The 23,349-nt window shown below is 45.7% G+C and overlaps 1 protein-coding gene across 8 annotated transcripts in view; it reads right to left on the minus strand.

Moving 5' to 3' along the window:
• The window catches only part of LOC110521200 (ATP-dependent clpX-like chaperone, mitochondrial), a 42,371-nt gene extending 25,191 nt beyond the window's left edge, over positions 1-17,180 (minus strand). The window contains exons 1-8 of one of the 8 annotated variants that reach the window (XM_036968451.2): positions 16,775-17,180; positions 16,248-16,316; positions 14,056-14,222; positions 12,744-12,861; positions 12,413-12,567; positions 10,767-10,923; positions 3,204-3,245; positions 559-735 (exon numbers count right to left, since the gene is read on the minus strand). In XM_036968451.2, the coding sequence (XP_036824346.1) occupies positions 559-735; positions 3,204-3,245; positions 10,767-10,923; positions 12,413-12,567; positions 12,744-12,861; positions 14,056-14,222; positions 16,248-16,302 (871 nt within the window). In that variant the 5' untranslated portion in view covers positions 16,303-16,316; positions 16,775-17,180. Of the gene's footprint in view, positions 1-558; positions 736-3,203; positions 3,246-10,766; positions 10,924-12,334; positions 12,568-12,743; positions 12,862-14,055; positions 14,223-16,247; positions 16,317-16,446 lie in introns of all 8 variants that reach the window. The other 7 variants (XM_090231012.1, XM_036968453.2, XM_090231014.1 and 4 more) reach the window with 7 other exon arrangements.
• Between the last annotated feature and the right edge of the window lie 6,169 nt (positions 17,181-23,349).

Below are 23,349 nucleotides of genomic sequence, written 5' to 3' on the forward strand. Positions count from 1 at the left end.
CATATAAATATATGGATGAGCGATAGCCGAACGGCATAGACAATATGCAGTAGATGGTATAGAGTACAGTATATAGAAATGTACCCTGTTTGTAACTAAAATAAAATGGCACCAAAAATGAATTAGAAGTGCCTTGGCTTTTTGTCCCAGGACATTGAAGGTACGAGCCACAACGCATTTAGTTCGTCTCACACTGATGCCAGAACTGGTTTGATGACGTCACGAGTGATGCCAGAACTGGTTTGATGACGTCATGAGTGATGCCAGAACTGGTTTGATGACGTCACGAGTGATGCCAGAACTGCTTTGATGACATCACGAGTGACGCCAGAACCGGTTTGATGACGTGACGAGTGATGCCAGAACTGGTTTGATGACGTCACGAGTGATGCCAGAACCGGTTTGATGACGTCACGAGTGATGCCAGAACTGGTTTGATGACGTCACGAGTGATGCCAGAACCGGTTTGATGACGTCACGAGTGATGCCAGAACCGGTTTGATGACGTCACGAGTGATGCCAGAACCGGTTTGATGACGTCACGAGTAGTCTACTAACCTGATCCGGTGGGGCCTAGCAGCACGATGTTGCTCTTCTCCAGTTTGATGTCGGTGTGTGTGGAGTCTAACACGTCTCCGCCCCTCCTCTCCTGAGGAGCCTGCTGAGTGGCCTGTTGCTGCATGGAGGCTCCCAGGGCGTTGCCATGGGGACTGATCCCTGCTATTTGAAGGAGTTCTATGATGACAAACGTAAACAAAAAACAGTCGTATTGTATATTTGGGTTCAGATTTGGCAGCAGGACAGTGGTGAATTCTAGCCTGGTCCCAGATCGGTTTGATCCCTTGCCAAATGTCAACTCCACTGCCATCCTTGTCAAGCTTCTTCTACATGACCGATTCCATAAAGGAGTTGGCGAGAGGGCAGAAAAAAAAAGACTGGCACCCAGGCTAAGGGGAATCCATTTTGGGTCAATGTTTCCCATCCCTCATAGCAATGACCAGGCAATAAAAGGTAACTTTTCCAAACAGGCTATGCAATGTTGGCTTACTCTCTGTGATCTGGCAACTTGAGTTGTATTAAAAGTATGTAATGTATTAATGAATTGTGTTATATATTTATAACAAGTTTGTGTCTTGTTTTTTTGTGTGTTTTTTTCCAGGCATGATATTGCATAATCTAGGCTCTCTAGTTATAATGTGAAGTATCGGTATCTGTGGTGCTGCCTGCTGCCATTGCAGCAATAGGTCCAAGTTCAATCTAAAAATACATGCACCCTGCACTGAGCAGGGCCGAAGGCTGGGATAGATAGCAAGACTAGCCACCGTGCTTCTACACCTGCATTGCTTGCTGTTTGGGGTTTTAGGCTGTGTTTCTGTACAGCACTTAGATATCAGCTGATGTACGAAGGGCTATATAAATACATTTTATTTGATTTGACTACAAATGTATTTTCTGGGTCATTGGGACACCTTATCTGTCCAGCATGGCGACTAGCTACATCGAGTTCACAACGTGCACACAGATTATTTATTACTGGGGCTGGGAATTGCCAGGGACCTCACAACACTATATTATCACCATACTGAGGGACCTCACCATACCATATTATCACCATACCATATTATCACCATACCATATTATCACCACACCATATTATCACCATACCATATTATCACCATACCATACTATCACCATACCATATTATAACCATACTGAGGGACCTCACCATACCATATTATCACCATACTATATTATCACCATACCATATTATCACCATACTTAGGGACCTCACCATACCATATTATCACCATACCATATTATCACCATACTGAGGGACCTCACCATACCATATTATCACCATACCATATTATAACCATACCATACCATACTATCACCATACCATATTATAACCATACTGAGGGACCTCGCCATACCATATTATCACCATACCATATTATAACCATACCATACCATACTATCACCATACCATATTATCACCATACCATACTATCACCATACCATATTATAACCATACCATACCATACTATCACCATACCATATTATCACCATACCATATTATCACCATACTGAGGGACCTCACCATACCATATTATCACCACACCATATTATCACCATACCATATTATAACCATACCATACCATACTATCACCATACCATATTATCACCATACCATACTATCACCATACCATATTATAACCATACCATACCATACTATCACCATACCATATTATCACCATACCATATTATCACCATACTGAGGGACCTCACCATACCATATTATCACCATACCATATTATCACCATACTGAGGGACCTCACCATACCATATTATCACCATACCATATTATCACCATACCATATTATCACCATACTGAGGGACCTCACCATACCATATTATCACCATACCATACTATCACCATACCATATTATCACCATACTGAGGGACCTCACCATACCATATTATCACCATACCATATTATCACCATACCATATTATCACCACACCATATTATCACCATACTGAGGGACCTCACCATACCATATTATCACCATACCATATTATCACCATACCATATTATCACCATACCATATTATCACCACACCATATTATCACCATACCATATTATCACCACACCATTCTATATGCATTTCGATTCGACACTGTGATTATACTGTGCTTCGATGTTCCAAACATATTGGTCATCATATTATGTCTGCTGCAGAGAGACAAGAGAGAGTCATGAGAAGACCGAGTTTTGATCAGTCATGGAAATAACAGTGCGGAAATCTAATTGGCTCCCCATTTCAAAAGATGGAGAACAAATGATGAAGTGTTGGTGCAGGTACAGCCAACTAGTGCAAAAATAATATTGCGATTTTGTAAAAAAAAAAAAAAACGATAAGATATAATATATCATCAAAATAATATCCTGATATGTAACTATCGATTTTTTCCACCTCCACTATTTATTACACTTAAAATCATAAATGGCAAATTATTTCTAAAATAATTAATCTAACACACCCGCAAAACGACGAAGTCATTGACAACAAGATACTATGAGTTCTGTCGGTAAACTTTGGCATTTGAGCAAATTCTTGAAAATCTAAAAAAAAGTGACATGTTTAAAATAGCCAATGATACGGAGAAAGCCAGGCAAGGAGGACCAATCAAATCACTTACTTGTGAATCTGTACTCATCCTCCCGTCTTCTCGTCTCTAGTTCTATAGAGAGGATGACATCATCATTATTATTATCACTGCAGCCTTGTAAGAGAGTATCAGATTCCACTGTGGATTCTTGTCATTATCATCTTGTTGAAATCCATTATCATCTTGTTTAAATCCATTATCATCGTCCATTTAAGATGTTGACCGTGGGGGTAAAAGTAAATCATTGAGCAAATGCCAAATGATACAGACGAGAGCACCTTGGAGGTGACTGACATCTGAACAGGAGTTTCAGAACATTCTAGTAAAACAGTGGTTAGTTCTTTGGTCATAATAATGAAAGTATAACACTGTTGCCTAATGAAATTCTACTATTCTGAAGTAAGCTACATTTTTAAAAAGTGTTCAACCAAATGACTAACTGTACTGACCTCGGGGTGAACGAGGCCTGTTTCTAACTAACAGTAGACTGTACTACTGACCTCGGGGTGAACGAGGCCTGTTTCTAACTAACAGTAGACTGTACTACTGACCTCGGGGTGAGCGAGGCCCGTTTCTAACTAACAGTAGACTGTACTACTGACCTCGGGGTGAGTGAGGCCTGTTTCTAACTAACAGTAGACTGTACTACTGACCTCGGGGTGAGCGAGGCCTGTTTCTAACTAACAGTAGACTGTACTACTGACCTCGGGGTGAACGAGGCCTGTTTCTAACTAACAGTAGACTGTACTACTGACCTCGGGGTGAACGAGGCCCGTTTCTAACTAACAGTAGACTGTACTACTGACCTCCGGGTGACCGAGGCCTGTTTCTAACTAACAGTAGACTGTACTACTGACCTCCGGGTGACCGAGGCCTGTTTCTAACTAACAGTAGACTGTACTACTGACCTCCGGGTGAACGAGGCCTGTTTCTAACTAACAGTAGACTGTACTACTGACCTCGGGGTGAACGAGGCCTGTTTCTAACTAACAGTAGACTGTACTACTGACCTCCGGGTGAACGAGGCCTGTTTCTAACTAACAGTAGACTGTACTACTGACCTCGGGGTGAACGAGGCCTGTTTCTAACTAACAGTAGACTGTACTACTGACCTCGGGGTGAACGAGGCCTGTTTCTAACTAACAGTAGACTGTACTACTGACCTCGGGGTGAACGAGGCCTGTTTCTAACTAACAGTAGACTGTACTACTGACCTCGGGGTGAGCGAGGCCTGTTTCTAACTAACAGTAGACTGTACTACTGACCTCGGGGTGACCGAGGCCTGTTTCTAACTAACAGTAGACTGTACTACTGACCTCCGGGTGAGCGAGGCCTGTTTCTAACTAACAGTAGACTGTACTAATGACCTCGTGGAGTGAGCGAGGCCTGTTTCTAACTAACAGTAGACTGTACTACTGACCTCGGGGTGAATGAGGCCTGTTTCTAACTAACAGTAGACTGTACTACTGACCTCGGGGTGACCGAGGCCTGTTTCTAACTAACAGTAGACTGTACTACTGACCTCGGGGTGAGTGAGGCCCGTTTCTAACTAACAGTAGACTGTACTACTGACCTCGGGGTGAGTGAGGCCTGTTTCTAACTAACAGTAGACTGTACTACTGACCTCGGGGTGAGTGAGGCCTGTTTCTAACTAACAGTAGACTGTACTACTGACCTCGGGGTGAGTGAGGCCTGTTTCTAACTAACAGTAGACTGTACTACTGACCTCGGGGTGAACGAGGCCTGTTTCTAACTAACAGTAGACTGTACTACTGACCTCGGGGTGAACGAGGCCTGTTTCTAACTAACAGTAGACTGTACTACTGACCTCGGGGTGAGCGAGGCCTGTTTCTAACTAACAGTAGACTGTACTACTGACCTCGGGGTGAACGAGGCCTGTTTCTAACTAACAGTAGACTGTACTACTGACCTCGGGGTGAACGAGGCCTGTTTCTAACTAACAGTAGACTGTACTACTGACCTCGGGGTGACCGAGGCCTGTTTCTAACTAACAGTAGACTGTACTACTGAACTCGGGGTGAACGAGGCCTGTTTCTAACTAACAGTAGACTGTACTACTGACCTCCGGGTGAACAAGGCCTGTTTCTAACTAACAGTAGACTGTACTACTGACCTCGGGGTGAACGAGGCCCGTTTCTAACTAACAGTAGACTGTACTACTGACCTCGGGGTGAACGAGGCCTGTTTCTAACTAACAGTAGACTGTACTACTGACCTCGGGGTGAGCGAGGCCTGTTTCTAACTAACAGTAGACTGTACTACTGACCTCGGGGTGAGTGAGGCCTGTTTCTAACTAACAGTAGACTGTACTACTGACCTCGGGGTGAACGAGGCCTGTTTCTAACTAACAGTAGACTGTACTACTGACCTCGGGGTGAACAAGGCCTGTTTCTAACTAACAGTAGACTGTACTACTGACCTCGGGGTGAACGAGGCCTGTTTCTAACTAACAGTAGACTGTACTACTGACCTCGGGGTGAACGAGGCCTGTTTCTAACTAACAGTAGACTGTACTACTGACCTCGGGGTGAACGAGGCCTGTTTCTAACTAACAGTAGACTGTACTACTGACCTCGGGGTGAACGAGGCCTGTTTCTAAGTAACAGTAGACTGTACTACTGACCTCGGGGTGAACGAGGCCTGTTTCTAACTAACAGTAGACTGTACTACTGACCTCGGGGTGAGCGAGGCCTGTTTCTAACTAACAGTAAACTGTACTACTGACCTCGGGGTGAACGAGGCCTGTTTCTAACTAACAGTAGACTGTACTACTGACCTCGGGGTGAACGAGGCCTGTTTCTAACTAACAGTAGACTGTACTACTGACCTCGGGGTGAGCGAGGCCTGTTTCTAACTAACAGTAGACTGTACTACTGACCTCGGGGTGAACGAGGCCTGTTTCTAACTAACAGTAGACTGTACTACTGACCTCGGGGTGAACGAGGCCTGTTTCTAACTAACAGTAGACTGTACTACTGACCTCGGGGTGACCGAGGCCTGTTTCTAACTAACAGTAGACTGTACTACTGAACTCGGGGTGAACGAGGCCTGTTTCTAACTAACAGTAGACTGTACTACTGACCTCGGGGTGAACGAGGCCTGTTTCTAACTAACAGTAGACTGTACTACTGACCTCGGGGTGAACGAGGCCTGTTTCTAACTAACAGTAGACTGTACTACTGACCTCGGGGTGAACGAGGCCTGTTTCTAACTAACAGTAGACTGTACTACTGACCTCGGGGTGAACGAGGCCCGTTTCTAACTAACAGTAGACTGTACTACTGACCTCGGCGTGAACGAGGCCTGTTTCTAACTAACAGTAGACTGTACTACTGACCTCGGGGTGAACGAGGCCTGTTTCTAACTAACAGTAGACTGTACTACTGACCTCGGGGTGAGTGAGGCCTGTTTCTAACTAACAGTAGACTGTACTACTGACCTCCGGGTGAGTGAGGCCTGTTTCTAACTAACAGTAGACTGTACTACTGACCTTGGGGTGAGTGAGGCCTGTTTCTAACTAACAGTAGACTGTACTACTGACCTCGGGGTGAGCGAGGCCTGTTTCTAACTAACAGTAGACTGTACTACTGACCTTGGGGTGAACGAGGCCTGTTTCTAACTAACAGTAGACTGTACTACTGACCTCGGGGTGAACAAGGCCTGTTTCTAACTAACAGTAGACTGTACTACTGACCTCGGGGTGACCGAGGCCTGTTTCTAACTAACAGTAGACTGTACTACTGACCTCGGGGTGAACGAGGCCTGTTTCTAAGTAACAGTAGACTGTACTACTGACCTCGGGGTGACCGAGGCCTGTTTCTAACTAACAGTAGACTGTACTACTGACCTCGGGGTGAACAAGGCCCGTTTCTAACTAACAGTAGACTGTACTACTGACCTCGGGGTGAACGAGGCCCGTTTCTAACTAACAGTAGACTGTACTACTGACCTCCGGGTGAACAAGGCCTGTTTCTAACTAACAGTAGACTGTACTACTGACCTCGGGGTGACCGAGGCCTGTTTCTAACTAACAGTAGACTGTACTACTGACCTCGGAGTGAACGAGGCCTGTTTCTAACTAACAGTAGACTGTACTACTGACCTCGGGGTGAGCGAGGCCTGTTTCTAACTAACAGTAGACTGTACTACTGACCTCGGGGTGAACGAGGCCTGTTTCTAACTAACAGTAGACTGTACTACTGACCTCGGGGTGAACGAGGCCCGTTTCTAACTAACAGTAGACTGTACTACTGACCTCCGGGTGACCGAGGCCTGTTTCTAACTAACAGTAGACTGTACTACTGACCTCCGGGTGACCGAGGCCTGTTTCTAACTAACAGTAGACTGTACTACTGACCTCCGGGTGAACGAGGCCTGTTTCTAACTAACAGTAGACTGTACTACTGACCTCGGGGTGAACGAGGCCTGTTTCTAACTAACAGTAGACTGTACTACTGACCTCCGGGTGAACGAGGCCTGTTTCTAACTAACAGTAGACTGTACTACTGACCTCGGGGTGAACGAGGCCTGTTTCTAACTAACAGTAGACTGTACTACTGACCTCGGGGTGAACGAGGCCTGTTTCTAACTAACAGTAGACTGTACTACTGACCTCGGGGTGAACGAGGCCTGTTTCTAACTAACAGTAGACTGTACTACTGACCTCGGGGTGAGCGAGGCCTGTTTCTAACTAACAGTAGACTGTACTACTGACCTCGGGGTGACCGAGGCCTGTTTCTAACTAACAGTAGACTGTACTACTGACCTCCGGGTGAGCGAGGCCTGTTTCTAACTAACAGTAGACTGTACTAATGACCTCGTGGAGTGAGCGAGGCCTGTTTCTAACTAACAGTAGACTGTACTACTGACCTCGGGGTGAATGAGGCCTGTTTCTAACTAACAGTAGACTGTACTACTGACCTCGGGGTGACCGAGGCCTGTTTCTAACTAACAGTAGACTGTACTACTGACCTCGGGGTGAGTGAGGCCCGTTTCTAACTAACAGTAGACTGTACTACTGACCTCGGGGTGAGTGAGGCCTGTTTCTAACTAACAGTAGACTGTACTACTGACCTCGGGGTGAGTGAGGCCTGTTTCTAACTAACAGTAGACTGTACTACTGACCTCGGGGTGAGTGAGGCCTGTTTCTAACTAACAGTAGACTGTACTACTGACCTCGGGGTGAACGAGGCCTGTTTCTAACTAACAGTAGACTGTACTACTGACCTCGGGGTGAACGAGGCCTGTTTCTAACTAACAGTAGACTGTACTACTGACCTCGGGGTGAGCGAGGCCTGTTTCTAACTAACAGTAGACTGTACTACTGACCTCGGGGTGAACGAGGCCTGTTTCTAACTAACAGTAGACTGTACTACTGACCTCGGGGTGAACGAGGCCTGTTTCTAACTAACAGTAGACTGTACTACTGACCTCGGGGTGACCGAGGCCTGTTTCTAACTAACAGTAGACTGTACTACTGAACTCGGGGTGAACGAGGCCTGTTTCTAACTAACAGTAGACTGTACTACTGACCTCCGGGTGAACAAGGCCTGTTTCTAACTAACAGTAGACTGTACTACTGACCTCGGGGTGAACGAGGCCCGTTTCTAACTAACAGTAGACTGTACTACTGACCTCGGGGTGAACGAGGCCTGTTTCTAACTAACAGTAGACTGTACTACTGACCTCGGGGTGAGCGAGGCCTGTTTCTAACTAACAGTAGACTGTACTACTGACCTCGGGGTGAGTGAGGCCTGTTTCTAACTAACAGTAGACTGTACTACTGACCTCGGGGTGAACGAGGCCTGTTTCTAACTAACAGTAGACTGTACTACTGACCTCGGGGTGAACAAGGCCTGTTTCTAACTAACAGTAGACTGTACTACTGACCTCGGGGTGAACGAGGCCTGTTTCTAACTAACAGTAGACTGTACTACTGACCTCGGGGTGAACGAGGCCTGTTTCTAACTAACAGTAGACTGTACTACTGACCTCGGGGTGAACGAGGCCTGTTTCTAACTAACAGTAGACTGTACTACTGACCTCGGGGTGAACGAGGCCTGTTTCTAAGTAACAGTAGACTGTACTACTGACCTCGGGGTGAACGAGGCCTGTTTCTAACTAACAGTAGACTGTACTACTGACCTCGGGGTGAGCGAGGCCTGTTTCTAACTAACAGTAAACTGTACTACTGACCTCGGGGTGAACGAGGCCTGTTTCTAACTAACAGTAGACTGTACTACTGACCTCGGGGTGAACGAGGCCTGTTTCTAACTAACAGTAGACTGTACTACTGACCTCGGGGTGAGCGAGGCCTGTTTCTAACTAACAGTAGACTGTACTACTGACCTCGGGGTGAACGAGGCCTGTTTCTAACTAACAGTAGACTGTACTACTGACCTCGGGGTGAACGAGGCCTGTTTCTAACTAACAGTAGACTGTACTACTGACCTCGGGGTGACCGAGGCCTGTTTCTAACTAACAGTAGACTGTACTACTGAACTCGGGGTGAACGAGGCCTGTTTCTAACTAACAGTAGACTGTACTACTGACCTCGGGGTGAACGAGGCCTGTTTCTAACTAACAGTAGACTGTACTACTGACCTCGGGGTGAACGAGGCCTGTTTCTAACTAACAGTAGACTGTACTACTGACCTCGGGGTGAACGAGGCCTGTTTCTAACTAACAGTAGACTGTACTACTGACCTCGGGGTGAACGAGGCCCGTTTCTAACTAACAGTAGACTGTACTACTGACCTCGGCGTGAACGAGGCCTGTTTCTAACTAACAGTAGACTGTACTACTGACCTCGGGGTGAACGAGGCCTGTTTCTAACTAACAGTAGACTGTACTACTGACCTCGGGGTGAGTGAGGCCTGTTTCTAACTAACAGTAGACTGTACTACTGACCTCCGGGTGAGTGAGGCCTGTTTCTAACTAACAGTAGACTGTACTACTGACCTTGGGGTGAGTGAGGCCTGTTTCTAACTAACAGTAGACTGTACTACTGACCTCGGGGTGAGCGAGGCCTGTTTCTAACTAACAGTAGACTGTACTACTGACCTTGGGGTGAACGAGGCCTGTTTCTAACTAACAGTAGACTGTACTACTGACCTCGGGGTGAACAAGGCCTGTTTCTAACTAACAGTAGACTGTACTACTGACCTCGGGGTGACCGAGGCCTGTTTCTAACTAACAGTAGACTGTACTACTGACCTCGGGGTGAACGAGGCCTGTTTCTAAGTAACAGTAGACTGTACTACTGACCTCGGGGTGACCGAGGCCTGTTTCTAACTAACAGTAGACTGTACTACTGACCTCGGGGTGAACAAGGCCCGTTTCTAACTAACAGTAGACTGTACTACTGACCTCGGGGTGAACGAGGCCCGTTTCTAACTAACAGTAGACTGTACTACTGACCTCCGGGTGAACAAGGCCTGTTTCTAACTAACAGTAGACTGTACTACTGACCTCGGGGTGACCGAGGCCTGTTTCTAACTAACAGTAGACTGTACTACTGACCTCGGAGTGAACGAGGCCTGTTTCTAACTAACAGTAGACTGTACTACTGACCTCGTGGAGTGAGCGAGGCCTGTTTCTCCACCTCCACCTGTCTGCTCCCAGCAGGGATGTTGTTGTAGATTCTCTTGTAGTGATTATACACAGCTACCGCCAGCACTTTCTTAGCATAGGACTGTCCCACTACGTACTTGTCCAGGTAGGCATAGATCTGAAAGGCAGGTTCATCGACTATAAGACAATATTACGTGGTCATACTTGTTCTTCATGACAAGTCTAACAATACATGAACTGTATCACAATGCATTATAAACTGGGTGGTTCGAGCACTGAATGCTGATTGGCTGACTGCTGTGGTATATCAGACCGTATACCACTCTAATTAAGTTGGTAACCAGTTAATAAAAGCAATAAGGCACCTCGGGGGTTTGTGGTATATAGCCAATGTACTCCACTTTGCGTCGTCGTGCCTAAGAACAGCCCTTAGCCGTGGTATATTGGCCATACACCACACCTACTCTGAACTTATTGCTTAATGACAGCACCAGGTATACCTGCAGCATTACCATACTAGTTTCTGTTTAAGGATAATCATTACATCATAGAAACTAGAACCAGTTGTTGTTTGTTGTCGTTGGTGCTCGTACCTTTTTGAGTGGCGGGGGGAGGTTTCTGTGTGGCGGGGGGAGGTTTCTGTGCTCGTACCTTTTTGGGTGGCGGGGGGAGGTTTCTGTGCTCGTACCTTTTTGGGTGGCGGGGGGAGGTTTTCTGTGTGGCGGGAGGAGGTTTCTGTGCTCGTACCTTTTTGGGTGGCGGGGAGGTTTCTGTGTGGCGGGGGGAGGTTTCTGTGCTCGTACCTTTTTGGGTGGCGGGGGGAGGTTTTCTGTGTGGCGGGAGGAGGTTTCTGTGCTCGTACCTTTTTGGGTGGCGGGGGGAGGTTTTCTGTGTGGCGGGGGGAGGTTTCTGTGCTCGTACCTTTTTGGGTGGCGGGGGGAGGTTTTCTGTGTGGCGGGGGGAGGTTTCTGTGCTCGTACCTTTTTGGGTGGCGGGGAGGTTCCTGTGTGGCGGGAGGAGGTTTCTGTGTGGCGGGAGGAGGTTTCTGTGCTCGTACCTTTTTGGGTGGCAGGGGGAGGTTTTCTGTGTGGCGGGAGGAGGTTTCTGTGCTCGTACCTTTTTGGGTGGCGGGGGGAGGTTTTCTGTGTGGCGGGGGGAGGTTTCTGTGCTCGTACCTTTTTGGGTGGCGGGGGGAGGTTTTCTGTGTGGCGGGGGGAGGTTTCTGTGCTCGTACCTTTTTGGGTGGCGGGGAGGTTTCTGTGTGGCGGGAGGAGGTTTCTGTGTGGCGGGGGGAGGTTTCTGTGCTCGTACCTTTTTGGGTGGCGGGGGGAGGTTTTCTGTGTGGCGGGAGGAGGTTTCTGTGCTCGTACCTTTTTGGGTGGCGGGGGGAGGTTTTCTGTGTGGCGGGGGGAGGTTTCTGTGCTCTTACCTTTTTGGGTGGCGGGGGGAGGTTTTCTGTGTGGCGGGGGGAGGTTTCTGTGCTCGTACCTTTTTGGGTGGCGGGGGGAGGTTTTCTGTGTGGCGGGAGGAGGTTTCTGTGTGGCGGGGGGAGGTTTCTGTGCTCGTACCTTTTTGGGTGGCGGGGGAGGTTTCTGTGTGGCGGGGGGAGGTTTCTGTGTGGCAGGGGGAGGTTTCTGTGCTCGTACCTTTTTGGGTGGCGGGGGAGGTTTCTGTGCGAAGGCCATTTTGACAGCCTCGGCGGGCGACTCTGCTTCTTTATTCAGACCCTTCTTAGAGTCCGTCTCAGAGAGAACCACGAAGAAGTGATGGCATTTCTCACACTTCACAAAACGTGTCGACGCTGAAGAGAAACAAACAAAAGTGAGAATATTGAAATGTTTCTTTATCGCGTTTCTGATTTAATAAAAACAGTAGTGACTGTGTGACAAGTCGATCATTTTATACGGCTGCTTTTTCTGCAACTGGAGTCTTTAGAAAACACAGCCCATGTGAATGGAGTATTTTTTAGGTCCTCACATACAAAGGTCTCCACATGTGTACATGGGTCTCCACATTTGGGACAGTGCAGCTGGTTACCCCCCTTCCCTGATCCACCAGAAGAGCCCGCCAATCTCTTTCCTTCACTGATGCTCTTCTGCATATATGATGGACACAAAGGGGGGGGGGGGGGGGGGGAGGGAGGGAGAGAGAGAGGGAGAGAGAGATTGTATCATGAATGCAACACAGCAGAAAAACATAATTTAGACACAGGGGAAACTTGTTTCTATGGACAGTAGCTATCACTTATTGAAACCACTGGGGTTATAGCATGTATTACACTGACTCTACATTACTCTGACTTTACATATTACTGCAATCACTTTGTGTCCCTGCCCATTGACTCGGTACTGGTACTCCTTGTATATTACCTTGTTATTGTTGTATTGTCCCTGCCCATTGACTCGGTACTGGTACTCGTTGTATATTACCTTGTTATTGTTGTCGTGTCCCTACCCATTGACTCGGTACTGGTACTCCTTGTATATTACCTTGTTATTGTTGTTGTGTCCCTGCCCATTGACTCGGTACTGGTACTCGTTGTATATTACCGTGTTATTGTTGTCGTGTCCCTACCCATTGACTCGGTACTGGTACTCCTTGTATATTACCTTGTTATTGTTGTCGTGTCCCTACCCATTGACTCGGTACTGGTACTCCTTGTATATTACCTTGTTATTGTTGTTGTGTCCCTGCCCATTGACTCGGTACTGGTACTCGTTGTATATTACCGTGTTATTGTTGTCGTGTCCCTACCCATTGACTCGGTACTGGTACTCCTTGTATATTACCTTGTTATTGTTGTCGTGTCCCTGCCCATTGGCTCGGTACTGGTACTCCTTGTATATTACCTTGTTATTGTTGTTGTGTCCCTGCCCATTGACTCGGTACTGGTACTCGTTGTATATTACCGTGTTATTGTGTTCCTATTTCCTTTTTTATTTTGCTAATTTTCTTACTTTTAAACACTGCACTGTTGGGAAAAGGCTCCTAAGTAAGCATTTCACGGTAAAGTCTACAGTTGTTGTATTCGGCACATTTTGATTTATTAGAAAGTCTATTCTTGTGTCTTGTCAGGGTTTAGGGTTTAATTCCATTTCAGTTCAGTCATTAAAATTATGGCTGTCATCACTTAGCTTGTTCCCAGATCTGTTTATGCCGTCCTTCCACGTTGTTATGCCATGTTTGGCAATGAAAGACAGCACAAACTGATCTGGGTCCAAGCTAGTCACCAGAAAGAAAGAAAAAGGTGTCAAACAGACATGTCACAATCCAGTGGAATCAGGTTTACCTTTCCCCCATCACCGGATCCATCCTTAGTCGTTCCATCTTTAGAGGCAAAACATACTGCAGTTTCATGGAAGGATCTCACTCGGACTATGCGAGGTAGAGGAGCTTCACGAAAACCCCAACCAGGTCTGCTCAAAGCATAGAGCTGAACCCGAGAACAAGACAGCCCTGTACAACAAAAACACCAGGCAACCAAATGTTTTGGCCAGTGTTATAATCCATTCACTTTGACATTTCAAAAAACAAACCCGCCCCAAAATGTCAACATCAACCATTGGTATTATGGAAATATAGCTAGCTAGCTGCCACCTCATGAACGCTGCATTTGTGACATCGCACTACATTTTCTCACACCACATGTATCATAAATGGATGCAACAGGTGACCCGTTTTCAAAACTTGTGCTGCGTCCACGTGCTAGTCGGAACTAGGAAAGTCTGACATTTCCGACTTGCTAACTGGTTGTAGTTATGCAACGTGCCGCGTTCAACCAGTTATCAAGTCGGGAGAATTCAGTTCACGAGTTCCCGACTATCACATGAACACGGCATAGTTCACGAGGTCAACGTCACATAACTTTAGCTTATCCACTGAAATAGAGCTAGCTACAGTGCCTTCACGCCATAACTTTTTCCACATTGTTGTTACAGCATGAATTTAAAATTACATTACATTGATATTTTGTGTCACTGATATACACTCAATACCCCACAATGTCAGGGTGGAATTAAGTTTAGACATTTTTTTAAATATTTTAAAAATGAAAAGCTGAAATGTCTTGAGTCAATAAGTACTTTTCAACCCCTTTGTTATGATAAACCTAAATAAGTTCAGGCGTAAAAATGTGCTTAACAAGTAACATAAGTTGCATGGGCCCACTCTGTGTGCAATAATAGCGTTTAACGTGATTTTTAAATGACATCCCCATCTCTATACCCCACACATACAATTATCTGTAAGGTCCCTCAGTCGAGCAGTGAATTTCAAGCACAGATTCAACCACAAAGACCCGGGAGGTTTTCCAATGGTTCGCAAAAACAAAATAGCACACATTGAATGTCCCTTTGAGCATGGTGAAGTTATTAACTATACGTTGGATGGTGCATCAATATACCCAGTCACTACAAAGTTACAGACGCCCTTCCTAACACAGTTTCCAGAAAGGAAGGAAACCACTCAGGGATTTCACCAAGAGGCCAATGGTGATTTTAAAACAGTTAGAGTTTAAGGCTGTGATATGAGATAATTGAGGATGTAACAAAAACACTGTAGTTACTGCACAATACTAACATAAATGACAGAGTGAAAATAAAGAGTGCATCATGTTTGCAAAAAGACATTAAGGTAAAACTGCAAAAACATGTAGCAAAGAAATTAACTTTATGTCCTGAATACAAAGCATCATGTTTGGGGCAAATCCAACACAACACATCCACTCTTCATATTTTCAAGCCTGGTGGTAGCTGCATCATGTTATGGGTATGCTTGTCATCGGCAAGGACTAGGGAGTTTTTTTTTTTAGGATAAAAAGAAACAGAATAGAGCTAAGCACAGGCAAACAGACACTGGGAGACAAATTCAACTTTCAGCAGGACAATAACCTAAAACACAAGGCCAAATATACACTGGAGTTGCTTACCAACACAACATTGAATGTTTCTGAGGGGCCTAGTTACAGTTTAGACTTAAATGGTCTTTAAAATCTATGGCAAGACATAAAAATGGCTGTCTAGAGATAATCAACAAACTACTTGACAGAGCTTAAATATATTTTTAAAGAATAATGGACAAATATTGTACAATCCAGGTGTGAAAAGCTCTTGGAGACTTACCCAGAAAGACACAGCTGTAATCGCTGTCAAAGGTGATTCTAACACGTATTGACTAAGGGGGTTGAATACTTGAATCTAATCAAGGTTAGTGTTTTATTTTTTAAAAAAAAATAAAACAAGTTAGAATTGTTCTTTCTATTTTGTGTAGATAGTTGACAAAAAAAACGGACAATTCAATCCATTTTAATCTCACATTGTAACAACAGATTGTGGAAAAAGTCAAGTGGTGTGAATACTTTGCGAAGGCACTGTAATTTGCTGGTTAGCAAGTTAGCTAGCTAGCTAGCAGAAGCGTTTAAAATGTAATGCGAATAAGTAGCTGTAGTTATTACAATTTCTCAAGATTGCAATCTGTTCTTACCTCTCTGTGCTGAATTCAAGAATATCCTCGCGGCCGATGTGCATGGGCAAGACATACTTTAGTCAAGGTCTAGCAAATAAAAACAATGAAGCAGGATTAGCTAGCATGGATCATCTCGGACAGCTGCTAGATTTCACAGGCCACAGCTACAGTACCTAGCAAAGTTAAACAAATCTGACAAACTAAACTCCTTACTTACAATACAGTTAGCTAGCCATTCAAGTTCACCTGTCAACAGGTAGCTGACGTAGATACGTGCTAACTAGCTATTTTTTAAACAAAATGAACACCCCCTAGAGCTGGTAGGCCTGGCAATGTCTGATTTGGATTGGAGTGGGGCAGCTAGCAACTTAGCAAACGGGCTAGCGATAGAAAAACAAGTGAGCATTCCGGAAGAGAGGTATAGTTAGCAGGTCAAAGAGAACTAAACCGTTAAACTGGCAAACTATGTGACATGTTTAAGACGCAAAAAAATGTGTCTTGACAATTTAAAAAATATATATGGTTTGCTAACCAGCTAACGTTACCTGTCGACTCGTAAAAGAGCACGATGGAACCAAAACAAGTCTTGACAGTTTCTTCCGGAGTACAATTCCGTTGACACTGTAACTGTGTATGGTCGCAGGTCAACGGTGTCATACCAATGTCACTGTCCAGATAGCATGTGTAACCCTCTTCAACTCGTACCGATATTACCCCCCGTCCCGATACAGGTTGGACGACTGGACCCCTGTGTGATATAACGTTTGATGTTAGTAGGTCAGGCAAATTGCAAGACCGAGGCCAGCAACCCCCCTGTGTTATTACGTATTTCAGAACAGTGTTGTTGTCTGTCTGCGTCAGATAAATCCAAGTCGAGGGGAAGTGTAAAATGATTATTCCCTTGGATTGGTTTGAGGTCATTTCGTCACATAGGGTCATCTGCTGCCATCTACCGTGAAGGTGATTATTAACTTACCAGTTTCAGGACGGGACCGTAACATTCTAGGCCTACTCTCTTCTATAATGTACTATGTAGTGCGTTCTATTCTGAATTGTAGAGGAAATAAATGTGGAAGACTACTGTGCTGTTGTGGTGCACACTATCAGCTGAGCCTAAAGGGATTGTAGTACTCTGTCTGCATGAAACATGCTTATGGTGACATTTCTCATTACACCTCTGCTGTCTTCAACCAAGATCTCAGCGATCACTGCCTCATTGCTTGCATCCATAATGGGTCAGCGGTCAAACGACCTCCACTCATCACTGTCAAACGCTCCCTGAAACACTTCAGCGAGCAGGCCTTTCTAATCGACCTGGCCGGGGTATCCTGGAAGGATATTGATCTCATCCCGTCAGTAGAGGATGCCTGGTTATTTTTTTTAAATGCCTTCCTAACCATCTTAAATAAGCATGCCTCATTCAAGAAATGTAGAACCAGGAACATATATAGCCCTTGGTTCTCCCCAGACCTGACTGCCCTTAACCAACACAAAAACATCCTATGGCGTTCTGCATTAGCATCGAACAGCCCCCGTGATATGCAGCTTTTCAGGGAAGCTAGAAACCATTATACACAGGCAGTTAGAAAAGCCAAGGCTAGCTTTTTCAAGCAGAAATTTGCTTCCTGCAACACTATCTCAAAAAAGTTCTGGGACACTGTAAAGTCCATGGAGAATAAGAAAACCTCCTCCCAGCTGCCCACTGCACTGAAGAAACACTGTCACCACTGATAAATCATCATTGAGCCAGTCAACGCTGCCCCCTGAATTACAAACTTGGTCATCGCAACCAAAAAGTCTGGTGGAATCCAGACCTGTGTGGATCTCTGTGCCGTGAACAAGGCTGTTGTCCCAGATAAGTCACCCTTGCCTACAGCCGAGGAGCTGACCTCACAATTTCATGGCTCCAAGCTCGACCTGCGTCAGGGTTATCTTCAGGTGCCCCTCCACCCAGCCAGCAGAGACCTCACAGCCTTTGTCAAACATGCTGGTGTGTTCAGATACACACGCATCCCTTTTGGACTTAGCTCCGCCCACAGCTGCTTCCAGAAGGTGATGAGCACCATCCTCGCTGGAATACCCGGGGTGGGTATTAAAAATCCTACAATGTGATTTTCTGTCTGTCATAGTTGAAGTGTACCTATGATGAACATTTACAGGCCTCTCTCATCTTTTTAAGTGGGAGAACTTGCACAATTGGTGGCTGACTAAATACTTTTTTGCACCACTGTATATCACTATATCTCCCCTCCCCCCAAAAAATAAAATCTAAATTAAGATTTACCAAAGGTACCTGAAAAGTGTTCAGCCATCCAAATATGGTAATCATTCACCTGGACTGCATCTTGCATCCAAACACCCAAATGTAGTTTCCATTTTAGTTACATTTCTAGAGCATGTTATGTTTTTGATAATGCATTCTATGGGTATGAAATGAAAATATGGATAGAATAGAACTACAATTTAGATGCAATGTTTGAAATGGCATGAAACACCTTTAAATATACACTTCAATATTTTCTGCTGGGGGGGGGGGGGGGGGGTGCTCGTGAGCAAAAGTTTCAAGGTAAACACAAACTAGTGCAGTCAGGGAGGGCCTACAGAACAGGGTCACCACAGTCAGAACAAGGTCACCACAGTCAAGGAGGGCCTACAGAACTAGGTCACCACAGTCAGGGAGGGCCTACAGAACTAGGTCACCACAGTCAGGGAGGGCCTACTGAACTAGGTCACCACAGTCAGGGAGGGCCTACTGAACTAGGTCACCACAGTCAGGGAGGGCCTACTGAACAAGGTCACCACAGTCAAGGAGGGCCTACAGAACTAGGTCACCACAGTCAGGGAGGGCCTACAGAACTAGGTCACCACAGTCAGGGAGGGCCTACTGAACTAGGTCACCACAGTCAGGGAGGGCCTACTGAACTAGGTCACCACAGTCAGGGAGGGCCTACTGAACAAGGTCACCACAGTCAGGGAGGGCCTACAGAATTAGGTCACCACAGTCAGGGAGGGCCTACTGAACAAGGTCACCACAGTCAGGGAGGGCCTACAGAACTAGGTCACCACAGTCAGGGAGGGCCTACTGAACAAGGTCACCACAGTCAGGGAGGGCCTACAGAACAAGGTCACCACAGTCAGGGAGGGCCTACTGAACAAGGTCACCACAGTCAGGGAGGGCCTCTAGAACAAGGTCACCACAGTCAGGGAGGGCCTACAGAACTAGGTCACCACAGTCAGGGATGGCCTACTGAACAAGGTCACCACAGTCAGGGAGGGCCTACTGAACAAGGTCACCACAGTCAGGGAGGGCCTCTAGAACAAGGTCACCACAGTCAGGGAGGGCCTACAGAACTAGGTCACCACAGTCAGGGAGGGCCTACTGAACAAGGTCACCACAGTCAGGGAGGGCCTACTGAAAAAGGTCACCACAGTCAGGGAGGGCCTACAGAACAAGGTCACCACAGTCAGGGAGGGCCTACAGAACTAGGTCACCACAGTCAGGGAGGGACTACAGAACAAGGTAACATAACATAACATGCTCTAGAAATGTAACTAAAATGGAAACTACATTTGGGTGTTTGGATGAAAGATGCAGTCCAGGTGAATGATTACCATATTTGGATGGCTGAACACTTTTCAGGTACCTTTGGTAAATCTTAATTTAGATTTTATTTTTTGGGGGGAGGGGAGATATAGTGATATACAATGGTGCAAAAAGTATTTAGTCAGCCACCAATTGTGCAAGTTCTCCCACTTAAAAAGATGAGAGAGGCCTGTAAATTTTCATCATAGGTACACTTCAACTATGACAGACAGAAAATCACATTGTAGGATTTTTAATACCCACCCCGGGTATTCCAGCGAGGATGGTGCTCATCACCTTCTGGAAGCAGCTGGGGGCGGAGCTAAGTCCAAAAGGGATGCGTGTGTATCTGAACACACCAGCATGTTTGACAAAGGCTGTGAGGTCTCTGCTGGCTGGGTGGAGGGGCACCTGAAGATAACCCTGACGCAGGTCGAGCTTGGTGGAGACTGTGGAGCCATGAAATTGTGAGGTCAGCTCCTCGGCTGTAGGCAAGGGTGACTTATCTGGGACAACAGCCTTGTTCACGGCACAGAGATCCACACAGGTCCGGATTCCACCAGACTTTTTGGTTGCGATGACCAAGTTTGTAATTCAGGGGGCAGTGTTGACTGGCTCAATGATGATTTATCAGTGGTGACAGTGTTTCTTCAGTGCAGTGGGCAGCTGGGAGGAGGTTTTCTTATTCTCCATGGACTTTACAGTGTCCCAGAACTTTTTTGACTTAGTGTTGCAGGAAGCAAATTTCTGCTTGAAAAAGCTAGCCTTGGCTTTTCTAACTGCCTGTGTATAATGGTTTCTAGCTTCCCTGAAAAGCTGCATATCACAGGGGCTGTTCGATGCTAATGCAGAACGCCATAGGATGTTTTTGTGTTGGTTAAGGGCAGTCAGGGAGGAACTACTGAACAAGGTCACCACAGTCAGGGAGGGCCTACAGAACAAGGTCGCCACAGTCAGGGAGGGCCTACAGAACTAGGTCACCACAGTCAGGGAGGGCCTACAGAACTAGGTCACCACAGTCAGGGAGGGCCTACAGAACTAGGTCCCCACAGTCAGGGAGGGCCTACAGAACTAGGTCAACACAGTCAGGGAGGGCCTACAGAACTAGGTCCCCACAGTCAGGGAGGGCCTACTGAACTAGGTCACCACAGTCAGGGAGGGCCTACAGAACTAGGTCAGCACAGTCAGGGAGGGCCTCTAGAACAAGGTCACCACAGTCAGGGAGGGCCTACTGAACAAGGTCACCACAGTCAGGGAGGGCCTACAGAATTAGGTCACCACAGTCAGGGAGGGCCTACAGAACTAGGTCACCACAGTCAGGGAGGGCCTACAGAACTAGGTCACCACAGTCAGGGAGGGCCTACAGAACATGTCTGGGAAGACTGATTACCTGGATGGAGAATCAATGAGAAATTATCTTGTAATAGATGGTATCCAGGAGAGCCAATAGTGAGACGTGCTGAATCAGAGGACAAAGTTCGAAAGCTGTTTTCTGAGGAGCTACAATTGGATCGACAGGTTGAGCTGGAATGTTCTCACCGGTCTGGGAAACCAGGGGGCACTAGTGGTGCCAATAGTGGTGCCAATGGAACCAGACCCGGGCCAATTGTAGTGAAATTCTTCAGGTTCAAGGATAAGCTTGCAGTCCTTGAAAAATCCAATCGCCTTAAAGGGGTCTTTCATCTTCATCAATGAGGATTTCTCTGATTCAGTCCGTCAAAGAAGAAAGGAACTAATACCAGCCACGAAGGCTACAAGAGAACGAGGTGACATTGTATATCTGAGGTATGACAAATTGATTGTTCACTGTCCCTCCCAAGGAGTTAGGAGGAGCGACAGACACAAGTCATTCCAGCCCCCCCCCCCACACACACACACACACACAGCCTGAGTTTGTCTCTCTCAGATTACAACTGCCGATTCATGTTTGGATATATAAATACTTATATTTACCAAAGAAAGGTGTGTTCATTACTCACTTGAATATATGCAGTTTAAGGAACAAAATACAAGACATATGCTGTCTAGGGCAGTCAAACAATATTCATGTATTGGCAATATCAGAGACTCGCTTGGACTCTACTTTTGAAGATACCGAGATCTCTATACATGGATACAATTTGTTCAGGAGGGACAGAAATAGATATGGGGGGTGGAGTTGCAGTTTACATCCAGCATCATACTCCAGCTAAACAATGTAAGGACTCAATGTTTAATGGATTAGAGGCACTATGGGTATAGGTGCATTGACCACATTCAAAACCAATACTAGTTGGTTTCTGCTATAAGCCACCTAGTGCTGATGTTAAATATTTTGATGGAATTTGTGAAATGTTGGATAAGGTATCTGATGAAAATAGGGAAACATATTTCTGGGGCGATGTGAATATTTTAATTTTTTAACACCAACTGTCCAATGAGAAATAATCTTTTGTTCTGTTACATTCTGTAGATCCAACTGGACCCAATTCATTGTGTTCTGTTACATTCTGTAGATCCAACAGGACCCAATTCCGTTTGTTCTGTTGCATACTGTTGATCCAACTGGACCCAATTCATTGTGTTCTGTTACATACTGTAGATCCAACTGGACCCAATTCCGTTTGTTCTGTTGCATACTGTAGATCCAACAGGAACTTGATCTAAAAGACAGAAAGAAAAGAGGAAAAGTGGGATCAAATTACAATAACAACTTAACCATTAGCTTCAGTTCACTTTCTAAGGGTAATCAGTTCCCACTAGGCAAAAACTGGTTGAATCAATGTTGTTTCCACGTCATTTCAACCCCCAAAAATCTATGTGATGACGTTGAATCAATGTTGTTTCCACGTCATTTCAACCCCCAAAAATCTATGTGATGACGTTGAATCAATGTGGAAAACTGATTAGATTTGCAAAAAGTAATCAACGTAAGGACATTTTGTCTTTCTTTCATTGAGCTTTGAATCTAAACCCAATTAGTGGTTTGACTTTAATTTCCTGAGTCACTTTACATTTCTTCAGCCAAGTAGGTCCCTCTGTAGTTGAGCCAAGGCCCAGGGGATAGGATATGAGTATGGCAGAGAGAACCAAGCCACTGAAGGAGTCCCAAATGACACCCTACTCCCTATATAGGGCACTACTTTTGACCAGAGCCCTATGGACCCTGATCAAAAGTAGTGCACTATTTATGAAGTAGGGTGTCATTGAGCACCACTGCACATAGTTTCCCCATGACATACCGTCTAGAAAAACGCTCCGGCTGTGAATGGAACCCTACTTCCTATAGTGCAATTTGGATTGAGATTACTCTTGGCATAGGCCCGGACATTTATATAGGCTGGACAACTCTATAATAACTGGAAGTTCGGTAATTAGTTTGAAATTTCCTGATCTCCTATCCTTTTCATTTGCATTCACAGTTGGACATAGATGATCTACACACATGAGAAAATCCTATACTCAATCCATGAACCCCCCCCACCCCATGAACCTTAGTTACTGTTACTAGTCTGCTATCACCCAGTGCCCTGCCATGAACCTTAGTCACTGTTACTA

This window comes from Oncorhynchus mykiss, chromosome 4, assembly GCF_057628025.1.
Source record: "Oncorhynchus mykiss isolate SJ-2025 chromosome 4, ASM5762802v1, whole genome shotgun sequence".
In the NCBI taxonomy this organism is placed as follows: Eukaryota; Metazoa; Chordata; class Actinopteri; order Salmoniformes; family Salmonidae; genus Oncorhynchus; species Oncorhynchus mykiss.